Source organism: Hippoglossus hippoglossus, chromosome 6, assembly GCF_009819705.1.
Source record: "Hippoglossus hippoglossus isolate fHipHip1 chromosome 6, fHipHip1.pri, whole genome shotgun sequence".
NCBI lineage: Eukaryota > Metazoa > Chordata > Actinopteri > Pleuronectiformes > Pleuronectidae > Hippoglossus > Hippoglossus hippoglossus.
In genome coordinates this window covers 6,929,686-6,943,739 of record NC_047156.1, presented here as the reverse complement: position 1 = coordinate 6,943,739, position 14,054 = coordinate 6,929,686, and the positions used below count along the sequence as shown (strand labels likewise).

Sequence of the window (14,054 nt, the reverse complement as noted above, 5' to 3'; positions counted from 1 at the left end):
TTGAGTCGCAGAGAGAAACTATCCAAGACGTCGCTTTTGAGACAAGAAAACAACAGATGTATTTGGGGGGAGAAAGATGCAGTTCAGACCACGAGTCAGTGTTTCAGCATATGGACTCATAATACTTTCACTTCGGCATTCCGAAAGAAGCTAAGAGATCTTTTACATCTGTGATCATATAATCATAATTATACTCGAGGAAATACGCTGCAACAAAGACGCTTGCATGAGTAATGACACGACAATATGGAATTGATCTATTATGGAACGAGGTTACATTATAATCATCAATGTTGAGTATTTAGCGGCATCGCAGTGTTGAACTTGTTAAAACAACCGTATTGTGCTGAGAATTCACTGTGCAAATCTCCATAATGTGTGATAACCTATGTTCCTGTAAAAACATCACTGGCACTTCTTCCCATTTGCCGCGTTAAACAAGAATTACACTTCTCCCTGCACCACGAGTGTCAGATGTGTTAAGATATCGTACCGTAGAGATCCCATTGCAATATTTAGCTGCAGCCTGAGATAGAGAAGGACCTCAGCAGGATTTAATGATTTTTTTCCCCCTCTCTCCATTATACGTTACCCACAAATCAATGCCGGCTCAAGGCAGAAATACCCTTAAAGACGCACATTTAAGACGAAAACGGCGCCATTATTCACGAGTATTCTTACACCTCGAACAGTGTTGTAGTTTTCTATCAAACGCGTCCGTGCCTGTGGGACTTCTGCCCCTCATGTGCTACCACAGTTGATTCATGGGAAATCTCTGGCTCGGGCGATTGTTTCTTGTGAATTCTGGCTGAGGAAAAAAATGGAACACGTTTAGTCTGAAAACCTTCGAATACACAGCCCGGAGCTGCAGAAATTGGTGCCACAGCAGAGTCGGTACAATCCAGTGCACCGAGGAAAAGATAAATCGATATGGAAGGAAAACGTAGAGAGAGAGTGAAGGAAGGCTATCGCCACTGTGACAAAGTTAGATCAAGTTGATGCACCATGCAAACGTATGACTTTTTAATTCCTGATGAGTCACATCGAGGGGGAAACACAAATGTTCGTCTGGCGGACTGTGCGGCTAAATAATGAAATGTTTCGAGGCACAGAGGGAGTGAAATCTCCATTATCCCATCACCCCTGCATCTATCGGGCCGAAGACACAGATGAACACTCTACAATGAGGCCATCGCTTTAACTTATACCCACTGAGGCTGATGGTTCAGAAGAGATAAGCCCGGAAGCAGCAGTAACAGTGAGGTTTAGGAGAAATTGACTTCTTTCAGTTCTTTATCATTTAACGAGTCAGTCACATTATGCAGACCGTACAAAGCGAGTACAGTAAATTGAGCTTTAATATGTGGTATTGAGACGGAAGCAGGATGAAGCACGGAGATGCGGCTGCTGATGCTTGACACAGAGGAAATAAACACATCAAAAGAATATGCAAGTGTTATGAGTTAGAGGGGAACAAAGGATTTAAGTAAAATTCACATAACAGTAAACTTAAATTAGCTTTGCGACCCCTGGTCTCAATGTTTACCGCTGCAGCCTTAGAAAAAGAAAAATCTCATTACACATCAAAAAACAGATCTATATATTTTTTCGGTGTTATTACATGAGAATAAAAACATCTCCCCACATCGTTGTGATAAGATACAGCCCGTTCGTTCCGTTTTAACCGTCTTTTAGCAACTTCTCGCAAATGACGGTAATCACTCTGGAGGGGCACGCTGCAAATTGTGCACAAGTAATTGTAGCTGTCAGCGCTTATGATCTATGAGATGTTTAGAAAGGCCATGAAGAGATAATGATCGACACAGATGTCAACATTCTCATCAGCTGATGCCACCTAATCAGCCCGTTTCGATTATCTGTTAATTGATGGTCCTCGTGTGATGTCTTCCCTCCCGCCAGTGTTGGCCACGGACTGTGACTCGGGGTTGAACGCTGAGCTCACCTACTACACCTTGAGCCCGGACTTCAGCATCTCGCCCCATGGGACCGTTTTCCCCGCGGGCCGGCTGGACTACGAGAGGCCCAACCATCTGTATGAGTTTGTGGTGATGGCCGTGGACAACGGAGATGAGCCCCATTCCGGCACCGCCACGGTCCGTGTGAGGATGGCAAACGTCAACGATGAGGCCCCTGAATTCTCCCAGACTGTGTGAGCATCCTCTCTCTTATACTGGCAAAATATCCATCCATTCTTTCTACAGTTTTCCCCTGTAAATTGTTAATTTGCTCTTTATTTTACTTTGTAATATGGAACAAACAACGGTTTAACGCCCACATCTTAAAAAGCTAAAATCTGAGCGTTAACCGTGGCCTGAGTTCAGCTGAAAATATCTAACTTCGTCCCTGAGATAACAAGTTCAGAAAAGTGGTTCCTCCTGCTGGCACTGCTTCTTCATCCCTGATCCACCAGCTCATCACATTTAATTCTATTGGAGGAGCCTTGCTCACCGGGGCAAAGTCGAAGTAGTGGTTTCACCGCTGGTACAGTACATACAATGGGGACCAAAAGTCTGAGACCACTTTTGGAGCCTGCTCAAGGGCACTACAACCCACATCACGGCCCTGCCTCCCTCCAGGCTGTTCTTTGCAATAACATTCGATGCTGGATGTGCTGCCAGACTTGCGCCCTCGCTAAAGTAGTAAAACTCAATATACAGTGGTAACTGCTCAGAGTCATGACTGGGTCAAACGGATCTCAACAAGCAGATTATTATTATTATAACAGAGTTTTCATCGTTTTCTGTATCTGTCGTGCAGTTCACCATCTACTTGGCAGACGGGGCTTTCCCGGAATTAGTAGATAGAAAAATAATAATAAACTGTGTCCTGGCCCTCTCCTTCTGTCTGAAGCGATCAAACAATAGGGAACAATAGTTAGATGCTGTAGAAGTCCCACAACTCAAGCAGAGCAGAAAATAACCCATGGAGGAAAACACACACACACACACACACACACACACACACACACACACACACCACACACACACACACCACACACACACACCACACACACACACACACACACACACACACACACACACACACACTATCTCTATAGTCTTGAGGACACTCATTGGCATAATGCATTCCCTAGCCCCTTCCTCTAGCCATAATCATCACAACTCAATGCCTAACCCTAACCTAATTCTAACCCTAAAAATAAGTCTTAATCCTCAAACGGCCCTTTGAATTTGTGAGGACCATCCAAAATGTCCTCACAATGATGGTATTTAACCAGAATTGGCCCTCATAACTACAAATAGACACACACACACACGCAAACACAGACACACATATCATTTGTATTTGTATGGGAATGGTTTTTGATCACCAGAAGCATTTTCCACTGTATGTGTTAATCATAGTCATCTGGCATCAAAATGATCTGTTACTCACTTTTTGCACAAAATAATACAGCTGCGACATTGTTGCTTTCATGCGATGTTGTCAAGGTTTTCTGAAAAAAAATCTTTAGTTCAACGCTGTAATAAAATGGAGCTTTCACACGGCTCAGTGCAGGATGTATTTTTGGCCTTCTCTAAAGGTATGTAGTAAACTGACATACGGATGCAATCCTGTGTGTTCCTCGGCCGCTTTTTAGGCAAAGCTGTGCGAGTGGATGGGCAGCAACTGTCACTGTGGTTCTGCTGCAGTTTTCCCCCCCAAACGAGTTAGCCGCTTGTCCTGTCAGTCATGTCCCAATGACCTTCACAGAGGACTGTTGCAGGCCTCCTTCGCCCGCTCTTGTTGCATTGTCAGGTGTCAGTCTCAGTGGGTGGCCAGACAAAGGGCAAAAACAAACAGGCGGGCAGAAAGGACGAGATTGTAGACAGAAAAAACATGAAACCAAGGAGGAAAAACAAAGACTGATGCATGGTTGAGGGGCAAGCAAGTCGAGAATACCAAGAACATATGCGATGCGTAGACAGGAGACAGCCAGTCAGATACTGGGTGCAGATAAACAGAGAAGCCTGTCGGCAGTTAGACAAATACTCTTGCCAAACTTGCAAACAGATAGTTAGAAATGCAGGCATTTTTGCCAGGCAGGCCGGGTTGGCCTCTCATCGCACTGAGGCTCACTGAAATGCAGATGAATGCTGTGAGGGCAGAGGAGGACAGTGTCCAAAGACTCAAAGACAGGCATGTTGAGGTAGCTGAAGCATGCTATGTCAGGCTAATGTCAGACGAAATGAGATACTTGGACAATGCGATTGGACAGATTATTATTTCCCGGCATGCCCTCTTAGTTCTCATCTGAATGAGTTGCAGAGAGGCTAAAAGTGATTGAAGTGTGGGGCTGACAGGCGGAGAGCCTACGGAAATGCAAATCGCCAGACTTTCAGGCCGAGAGAAAGACAGGCGGGGCGGTTCGGGCAGGCAGACTCTCGCTGAGTATAACTTCACAGTTCAGTGAGATGTGGGGAGATGCTTCAGGATGAGAAGCGGGGGGGGGGGGGAGAGTGTATACAGAGTGTCTCATCCAACAGAGCAGTGGAGAGGTGGCCTCGGAGCCGGGTGACAGATTACAGGTCACTCATGTTGCCACGGAGACTGCCGCGGCATGCAGAGATGAATCACCCATCAGCGATCTTCTGTAAACCATCAATCACCTTTGACTTTGCACCACAGACACTGATCCCTAACCCCCCCTTTCCCCCTCCCACCGACACATACTTAAACGCACACACATTAGAGGAGGGCACATCAGGAAATCTCACAGGGGATGAGTTCTGCTGACGAATCAACTCAAACTCTGCCGAGAACGCCGCCCCCCTCTGATATCCAGCTCCTCTGTCTTCCACTCCCACATATCACTTTACCTGCCACTTCAGTGCCAGTCTTCCTTTTTTGTCACCTGCTCCCCTCTGCACTCTCTCGCCTTTCGCGCGGTTCACCATTCCTCTTCATCTCGGCGATCCTCCGAGTCACGCAGTTCATCTCCACCCAGTTGTGACTTGCGCTATAGTGGTATATCAGTCTCCTGTGTCTCGATGGGCATCCTGCTGTCCAGCGCCACAGAGGCGAGCAAATCACCGTTGACATTTTAAAAGGCTCTGGATCAAATGGCCCACAGTGGGCTGGGTGTTTGGAAGCACCATTTGTTCAATGACTTCAACAGCCCACAGCAGACATTATCATTTGTCTCTGGTCTTGCCGGCTAAGAGGACGGGTTAAATCATAGAGGACAAGCAAGAGAAACAACCATCCGTCCAATCAGGCTGCTGATGCTCCGGAATGTGTAAATGATACATACATTCTGTCCGTGTGCGTCTGTCTTTGACTTCAATGTGTGTGTTTGTATTCTCACTTCCTTGCGCCTGTTAAACTTGAGCTCCTCTCTTGCAGATATCGAACCTTTGTTTCCGAGGACGCGGGCCCCAACACCCTCGTCGCCACAGTCCTGGCCAAAGACCCAGATGGCGATGGTATAATCTACTCCATAACAGCAGGCAATGAGGAAGGAAACTTCATCATTGACAGCCAGAAAGGTGATACTTCTTAATTTTCCAGCCAGGCTTCCCATTTGCATCTCTCACTCTAATTGACAGGCTTTCCGTCAAATCACACATTCAATTTTCTCTAATACGTTCCCGCCACAGTGGCGTGCGATGAACGCCCTCTGCTTTCAAAGTCAATGTGGGAAGATATTGAAAGGTGATATTAAAATCTGTAATTTCAATACACGCACCGCTTTTTCTATTATTGTGCTCATAAATATAAACGATGATAGTATTTAGGAAATTTCCCCTCGTGGTTTTTTCTTCTTGTGGATACAGAGTGGAATGTGCCCCCCCCCGCCCCCCCAACATGTTTCTGTGCTTTCAAGAATTGGCGACTGCACAGTTTATCTTTTTTATTTACCCTTTGATCCGAAACCAGTGGCAATCGCTGTGACATTTGTCACCCAGCCCTTTCAATTCAATTTCACAACAACTGCTCTATCATGGCTCACAATCTTCGGGCCACGCTCCGCCGGCTCCTCGTTCTTTTGTGTTGTCTTTTTATATTCCCTTTCTACCCTTTCTGTGTATCCTCAGAGCAGGGAAATGCTAAGGCTGACGTCCTGTGGGTGCAGGGAAACCACTATACGGCGCCCCCACTTACTGTATATATACGAAGAGTGCTGGCTCATTGAATAGCTGCTAGAGCTCACGTCGCATTTGTAAACAAGGTTGACATTTAAGCCGGGAGAATTACCATGTACATCCCACAGCTCACTTATTTCACTGTAGTGGTGCAGTGCCGTCAGTGTCACGCATCGTCATTAGGAGCTGGGACCCTTCTCTGTGGGCAGCCAGGCTAGCAAGTAAATTGGGGGAGAGGAAAGTCAGGCACTCGCATCTGTGTGTATCAGCATGCTGTACTGTCTTTAATCAAGAGCAGTGAATGAGATGAATAGAAATACGAGAGAATAAAAACCCTCCCCCCCCCCCACTTCAATGAGTTCCCCCCCACATCACACGCTGCCTGCTCGTCCTGCAACCTCTGATGTTTTTGTACTGCTGTTGACGAGAAAGATGTTGACTCAGACGCCGCATCCTTTTATCCCACCTTTTATCTTGACGGTTACATAAAGCAGACAAAGGGCGAGAGAGGAACAGCTAATTGGCATCTGCCGATCCCGGTTAACTTCTAACCCGAGTCACTTACTACTTTGTGTTTTTCGCTCCCAAAGTGCTCGAGTCGGACGGGCGTCTTTAGAGGAGAGCGTGCAATTATTAGATTAGAAATGTGACGAGATCACCACTGTGAAATTGGTTTTTGGATTTAGTCTGCATATCAGATTCTTACCTTTCTGTGGACTTCCAACACTCGCTATCTCTCTCTCCCCCCATTTCCAACAACAACAACAAGGAGCATGTGTTTTTCTGCTGTGTTTTTTATTGATAGCACATCCTTCACCGACGCAAGGCCACAGCGGCAATAACATCCTGCTTAATGACTAATGGAACAGTTTGTACTTATTCTGTTGGGGGGGGGGCATGTTTTATATAATGTAATTTAATGGGCCTGTGGTCTTTGTAGGGCTGATTCGCCTGCGCTCCACTCCACTTCCTAAGCTTCAGGGGCTGGAGTATGTCCTGAACGCAACGGCCACAGACGACAACGCATCGGGCGGACCGCACTCCCTCTCGTCCACTGCTCGGGTCATCGTTGGGGTCGATGATGTCAACAACAATAAACCTGTATTTGAGGAGGTGAGGATCTCGAAGGAAACGTGGCTCCATTTGTCCTGCTTTGTTGTAGTAGAACCCGGGAAAAGAATTTCATATACTGATATATTAGCCAATATATATGATTATGCTATATCTAAAGATTACAATTATTCCCAATTCCTATCATGTAAAATTTAGGTGCACTAGTCCCTGTTCTGTTCTGCCTGTTTATTTGAGCAGCAGAAATGAAAGACTGGACTCAGTCCGCAGAACCTTGAAGCTGCACCACCGCTGCTGTTGTCTTTATAGTGAACGTGCTGTTGTCGTGAGCAACAACATCACTTGCGTTGATGAGTCCCAGCCACTGCTGCTACAAAGCTCTGGTCGCCTATTTATTCAAAGTTTAATAATATTGAACAACCAATCACACTGCACTTCCTAGGGCCCTTAACCATACACATGACAAGTGTGAAGCCGATAAGATGAACGCCTCTTAAGATAGGCATCCCACGTACAGACGGATGTGAAATAAATCACATTTTTTAATGTGATTTATTAGCGCTGATTTTGACACTGCGCAGTCTGACCCAGTTGCCAAACGCTGCTGAAGTTTATCTAAGGACATAGAAGAAGATACGTTCAACTCGGTCCATAGACTGAAGGGACACTGCCCCGTCCCCACTGACTGCTACAGCGCACTGGTCACTTGTTTATTCAATTTTTATTAATATTGATTGAACCACACGACCTAAATCGCACCAAATTCAACACAGCACTTCTTGGCCAATTTACGATATACAGTCAAAGGGTGAAGTCAATATGATGAACGGTTCTCAAGAAATGTGATCCACATACAGAGAGATTTCAGGAATCATTATAGATATAGGCAAACTGATAGCAGTATAATCTGGGAAAAGGCTTATATCGTTCAACAGATAAATTGTTCAGGCTCCAGTTTTTAGCGATAATAGCTCATTATAGGGACTTATTTCCATTTTTAATCTTTATTTGGACTCAAAGACAATCATTTAAAATCACTGATGTTAAGTTCAGTTCCTTTAGGAAGCTTCTTAATCTGACAGCCTACGTGTTGTTCCCCTGGAGTCACTCTATTTACAGCAAGGGCAGGAAAATCTTTTTGAGAATGAGACACCGGTTGGGGAAAAAAAAGACAAAAATCTTCAGTCAGCTTTAAAGAAATTGTTTTTTTGGAAAACACTCATTTGCTCCGAGTTAGGTGGGAAGAGTGATACCAGCTGTCGTGTCAGCTAACTTGGCTTAGCAATCCTGGCTCTCTCCATAGGTAACAAAATCCGTCCTGTTTTGTTGCAAAAACCAGTTGCCAGACAAGGGATTCTGGCAGAGCAACTGGCCCCGATTTGTTACCTTTGTTCTGAGCCAGGATCGCTGCTTCCCCCTGTTTTTAAATCAAAGAATGTGCTCTCATCTGCCTGTCTGTCTCATCCTCTCAGTGCACTTCAACTACCCACTCTCCTCCATCCCTCTCCCTCATCCAGCTCTCGGATTTTTTTTTTTCTTTTCGCCCTGGCGTTCTCATTTCCCCGGCCTCCGTCTCTCTCCGCTCTGTTTTCCCACGAGTTCTGATTAGCCTGCACAACCCACTCTATCTTTAGGCACTCCATTGGGATTTCAATTAATTCATGAAAAAAAAAGTGCAATATCATCACAATACACTATACCTGTTTAATTAACTTCCTCCTTAATTAGGAATGACTTGAACTTCAGCGCAGACTTGCCCGTGCTGAGTCGAAGCTCCCGAGGTCTTTCGGGTGGGCTGCGTGTTTTGGCAGCTTGACGTGTTTAAATATCAAATTGCACCTCGGAACCATCTGGGCTGGCGTGATATTTTTTTCTAAAGAGCTGCCTACAGGCCATGCACCGTGTGCCATCACGCCGCATCACATTGTTCGTCTTTCTGTCGCCCGCTCACATGCTTTGATCCATCTCGCTCCCTCGGTTTCACTCTCTCTCCTCCTTGCCTATTGTTTTTCCTCTTTTTTTTTTTTTCATGGTCATTCTATTGAAAGAGTAGCGAGCATTCTATCTGATTTTTTGAAAAAAAGAAAACGACCTCCGGAGAGCAGCTCTTTATCTGGGGCATATTTTCATTAGGGGGACTGGAATGAATTCTTGGCTAAGCTCTTCATTGCCGGCTCTTAGGAGAAAGTATGTTTTTACTTACTGTATCAATAACTTCCATATTGTGTTATTTTCACATTATCTCACTGACCTTCTACTTAAGGACTTGATTTTCTTTGATCCTTGTTTTCCCATAACATTACACTGACAATAGATTCTCATATATGAGGATTGTCTCTTGTATTTGTGTGTCTCCTTTCTTTCTTTTCTTTCTTTCTTTCTGTCCCCCCCCCCCCCCCCCCCCCCCCCCCCCCCCCCCCCCCCCCCCCCCCCCCCCCCCCCCCCCCCCCCCCCCCCCCCCCCCCCCCCCCCCCCCCCCCCCCCCCCCCCCCCCCCCTCCCTCTCTCTATCTCAGTGCCAGCAATATCGTGAGCAGGCTTCAGTGCTGGAGAACCAGCCAACGGGGACTTTTGTGTTGCAAGTGCATGCTGTGGATGCAGATGAGGGAGCAAATGGAAAAGTCAAATATGGCTTAATGCACAGAGACAGCACCATGCCTGCCTTCCGAATTCATCCGGACTCAGGTAGCGTGGTCACAGATTGTCTGGGATGAAATGGGTCTCAATTAGATCATGGAGCGCGGAGTCTAGTGCAGAGAGACAATTCTGCTGTTCTACGGAAATGTACGTCTCTAATGGTAATTGCACTTGAGCTGTGATTTGACAGGAGAAGGAATTCACATAACTCAAACGTCTATCTAAGAATACTTGTGCGGCGCCCATTCTAAACTGGGCCTGTTTGGAATGGACCGCTAGCTTAGCCTGTGGTAATACTACAGCACCACTTCAGAATTACTCCTTCAACAGCTCAATATACTCAATATTCAATATACGCTCAGAGTTTTTTATATACAGTCTAAGGGGAAGTGAAGTTAGAAAACTTTGCGTTCATCCTACCTGGTTTACCTGCCGGAAAAATGTTATCTTCTGCGTTTTTCATAAAATGAAACTGAATTTGTCGTATTACTCTTCACATGTGTGGCTTATATATAAATTATAATTAGAATTTACTATTTTCTACTACAGTGTTTTTTCATACATTGCATGTTGGCTATTTCAGTGGTTCTGTTCTGCAATCAAGAAAATCTTTAGACCCAAGTTCGCAAATTTTCAAAAGAAAAGCTCTGTAGTTCAGCTCGATATAAAGCATCGCAGCAACAAAACGGACATCATGCTTTTACTTTGAAGCAGCTGCTACATCCCTGAATATCTGTGTCAGTCTGTTATGGTGAAGTAAAAACAATCAAATTATCCAAATGATAATATTAAATTTGTATTAATATTGAGCGCTTGATTCGGCCAATTTACAATACACATGCAAAGGGTGAAGTCAATATGCTTAACGGTTTGCGAGATATACGTTTCACATACAGACAGACAGACATTTGTGGAATTAGTAGATAGATGAGTCTAATGCCAACACCAGTTTGTCGATCATTGTTTCTCTTAATCTGGTGAAGCTGTTTTCTGACTCTTCAGTGTATAAAATGACTGAAAGAGAGGAGAAGCTGTCCTGCAACCGTAACACGTGGAGTCAGCATGTGATTCTTCTCAAGTCATTTTCTGTCTCTGGCTTAAGTTCATCTCCAGATTAAATAACAAAGTCATTGCACTTGAAAGGAATGCTCAACTTACTCAGAATAAATACAAAAGTCTTTACTTGTTTTCTCAGTTTGTGAGTGGATGGTCTGATAATGGGATGGACGGATGAATGGTTATGTGGATTGATGGATGGATGGATGGATGGATGCGTGTACACATGGATGGGTGAATTGCGAATTGCCGAATGGATGACTGAGTATATATGAATTCATGTGATTTAATGTTTTTGCCGGGGAAGGGGCTGATTGTTGCTCTGTATTTACAGGAGCGATTGCGACGGCCAGACGCTTCGACAAGAGAGCGGCAGCGAAGAGTAATTCCATTACAGTAACGGCCACTGATTGGGCGGAGGGAGCCGCTCATCGGCATCTGTCAGCTCACCGTCCAGATACTGGACCAGAATGATAATAACCCCAAGTTTGAGAACTTGCGCTACGAGTGTAAGTGTTGCCGGTATGAAATGAAATATAAATATCTCTGAATCACTGAAGCAGACATAACAATACCTTTAAAAATGCTGAAGTAAACAGGGCGAGATGGGGATGTGGGTGGCTATGTGCTGCAAAATAACATTCTTTTCCCCTGTCTAATGAATTTCATGTCTGTGTGAATGAGCATTAAAAACCACCCCAGTGTCCCTGGTGGTGGGAACCAAAATTACTTTTTTGCATTGTAACAAATGTCCGTAACATCCCTCATGCTTTACCCGTTCCTGTCCTTTGCCTTAGCTCGACCAGCATAACATTATCTCCATCCCCTGTAGACTTTCTGAGAGAAGACACTCTGGTCGGCACCAGCTTCCTTCGAGTGGCCGCTCACGATGACGACTTTGGCACGAACGCAGCCATCACTTACTCCATGTCCCCGGAGCAGCCCGAGTACCTGCAGGTCAACCCCGTGACCGGATGGGTCTACGTTAACCAGCCCATATCACAGGTCAGTCAGGCAGCTATTAGCCGGCTCCTCCATCAGCCACCACACACACATAGACACACACACTCACACACTGTCTGAGCCACACATGACAGCCTGTGGGTCTGAGTCAACAGAGTTAATGAGTGAGCCACCTCAAAGTGCCTCTGCCCGCGACCCCCAATCAGGGGTGTGTGGCGTGTGTTCTCCCAGAGGTGCTGCACACAGAAGGACCACAGAGAAAGAAGATGGAGGGAGACTAATTATTAAAAATAGATGTTAACAGCTCTGAATTCCTGTTGTATTTGATGACTGCAGTTCTGTTTATTGGCTTGTCACTAAAGACTATAAAAAAAAAGAAAGAAGAAGCTTTCAAAACAAATAATTGAAATGGACAACACAGGTTTTTAAGCTAATTATCACAAACCAAGACTCTGTCCAACTTAACCCCCCCCCCCCCCGGCTTTGATATACTGAATTCAAGACTTTTATCATTTTCATTCATCATCTCACACTGTGATAAGGAGACTGACAAGCTTAAGACGAGTCACGAATTTTAAAGGCATTAAGTGAAACAATTTGGAGGCTGGAAAATGACGCTCGTGATTGCGCTTACAGAGCATCCACACTTACCTCGATGCCATTAACACTAAAGCACTGAGCTCCATGCTTTGGAAAACGGCTCCAAAGATAATATGCATCAAGAAGAAATTAAAGAAGACTTTTCAAAAGCTGAATTTCTTGTACTGTTGGTATTCAAAGTGAAATGCGAGCAAGTCGACTTCCCCAGTTGATGTTTGTCAACTAATTGATTTACCGTGTCAGAGTTTCAGTGATGCAACATTTCTTTTAACACTCTTCACTTGGAGTGTTGTTGATTTTTAATTTTCATGTTTTGTGCAGCCTATCAACACTGGTCTTCCCATTTTCCCTTGTTCCCTTATTCACGTCTTAGCGTTGCTCTTTGGCTACAAGCTTGCTACAGCACTACAGAGCCGTGTATTATTCAGCACACTTCTTAGCATGCTGGTGTCAGAAGTCTGTTGTGGTTTTGCCACTGACTTCATGCAAAATTGAAGTGTTAAGCCCAAAACCTTGTTGAACAAAGCTGTTGCATATTTGAGTGTGTGTGTTTTTTTTTTTAATCATCCCAACAATAACTATACGCTGTAACTAAGATTATAAAAGCACTTCATTAAATGTTAAACGTCGCGGGCCGGTCGGAGACATTGTTCTGCTTTGATTTTCCTCATCACGGTGCCTGATCACAGTGACCGAGTATTAAGGCTAAAGTTTTTATTCAGCGCACTTAGCAGCTAAGTGTGCACCACAGTTCCCAATTAACTCACAGCATTACAGTGGAACATGAAGGAGATAGGCCATTGAACAACAGCCTCTATCGTTATGCCCTTGGACCATACAGCCCGAGTCATCACACTGACTGTACAGTGCGGCTCTGTGGAGGATAAAGAGGAGGAGACGTCCACATCCAGAATATTTTATGGGTATTTTCTTGGTCAGATCTGATAACATTACTGCAAAATCTCATTTTAAAAACCCGTGGTTGGATGTTACCACAAAGTCAGCCAGACATTCACTTATTGCAAAAGCAGCCGCCGCTCGGTCCACACTGGACATCACAGATTATGATCTTTGTTCTCCGGTTTCAAGCTTTGGGAAAGAATTTGCACTTGTTCACAAATACTAATTGGATTGTACCAGGAATAGAAAATGTAATTTCGGAGTTAAGTGAGATTTCTTTTTATCTGGCGACTGCGGCACAATAATAGAGTTGCTAGGCCATGATCTGCATTGATAGAATAATGCAGTTTATGGGTGAAATGTTACTGCTTAACAATGGAATACTTATTTGAGCAATTTTATTAACAAAGTGGTCGGACTATAACTTGCTTTATCTTTTATTGTTAGTGGTTAGAAAGAAATAAAATTACCACATGTTGGCAAGAAGAGGCCCTTTAGGGAGTTTATAGAGGGTTTTTCTTCTTTCCGATGTGAGTTTAATGTTGATGTTACACATCGTCTAATTAAGATAAACCGAATCAAACACTCTAACGACCTCTTAAGCAAATTTACAGCTTTCCCTGCAGTGTCCATTTTGATGAAAAACAGCTCCTCAGTCAAATTCACCCCTTTATTTCCTAGTGGTTCAATTTTGGCACGGTAACAGAAGTAGAGGAGCTTT

At 44.6% G+C, this 14,054-nt stretch overlaps 1 protein-coding gene across 1 annotated transcript in view; it reads left to right on the top strand.

Moving 5' to 3' along the window:
* Positions 1-14,054, top strand: part of LOC117763438 (neural-cadherin-like) — an 89,156-nt gene that overhangs the window by 35,087 nt on the left and 40,015 nt on the right. The window contains 7 exon segments of the mRNA XM_034588559.1: positions 1,921-2,170; positions 5,368-5,510; positions 7,048-7,220; positions 9,694-9,862; positions 11,205-11,290; positions 11,292-11,379; positions 11,703-11,875. Coding sequence (XP_034444450.1) covers positions 1,921-2,170; positions 5,368-5,510; positions 7,048-7,220; positions 9,694-9,862; positions 11,205-11,290; positions 11,292-11,379; positions 11,703-11,875 — 1,082 coding nt within the window.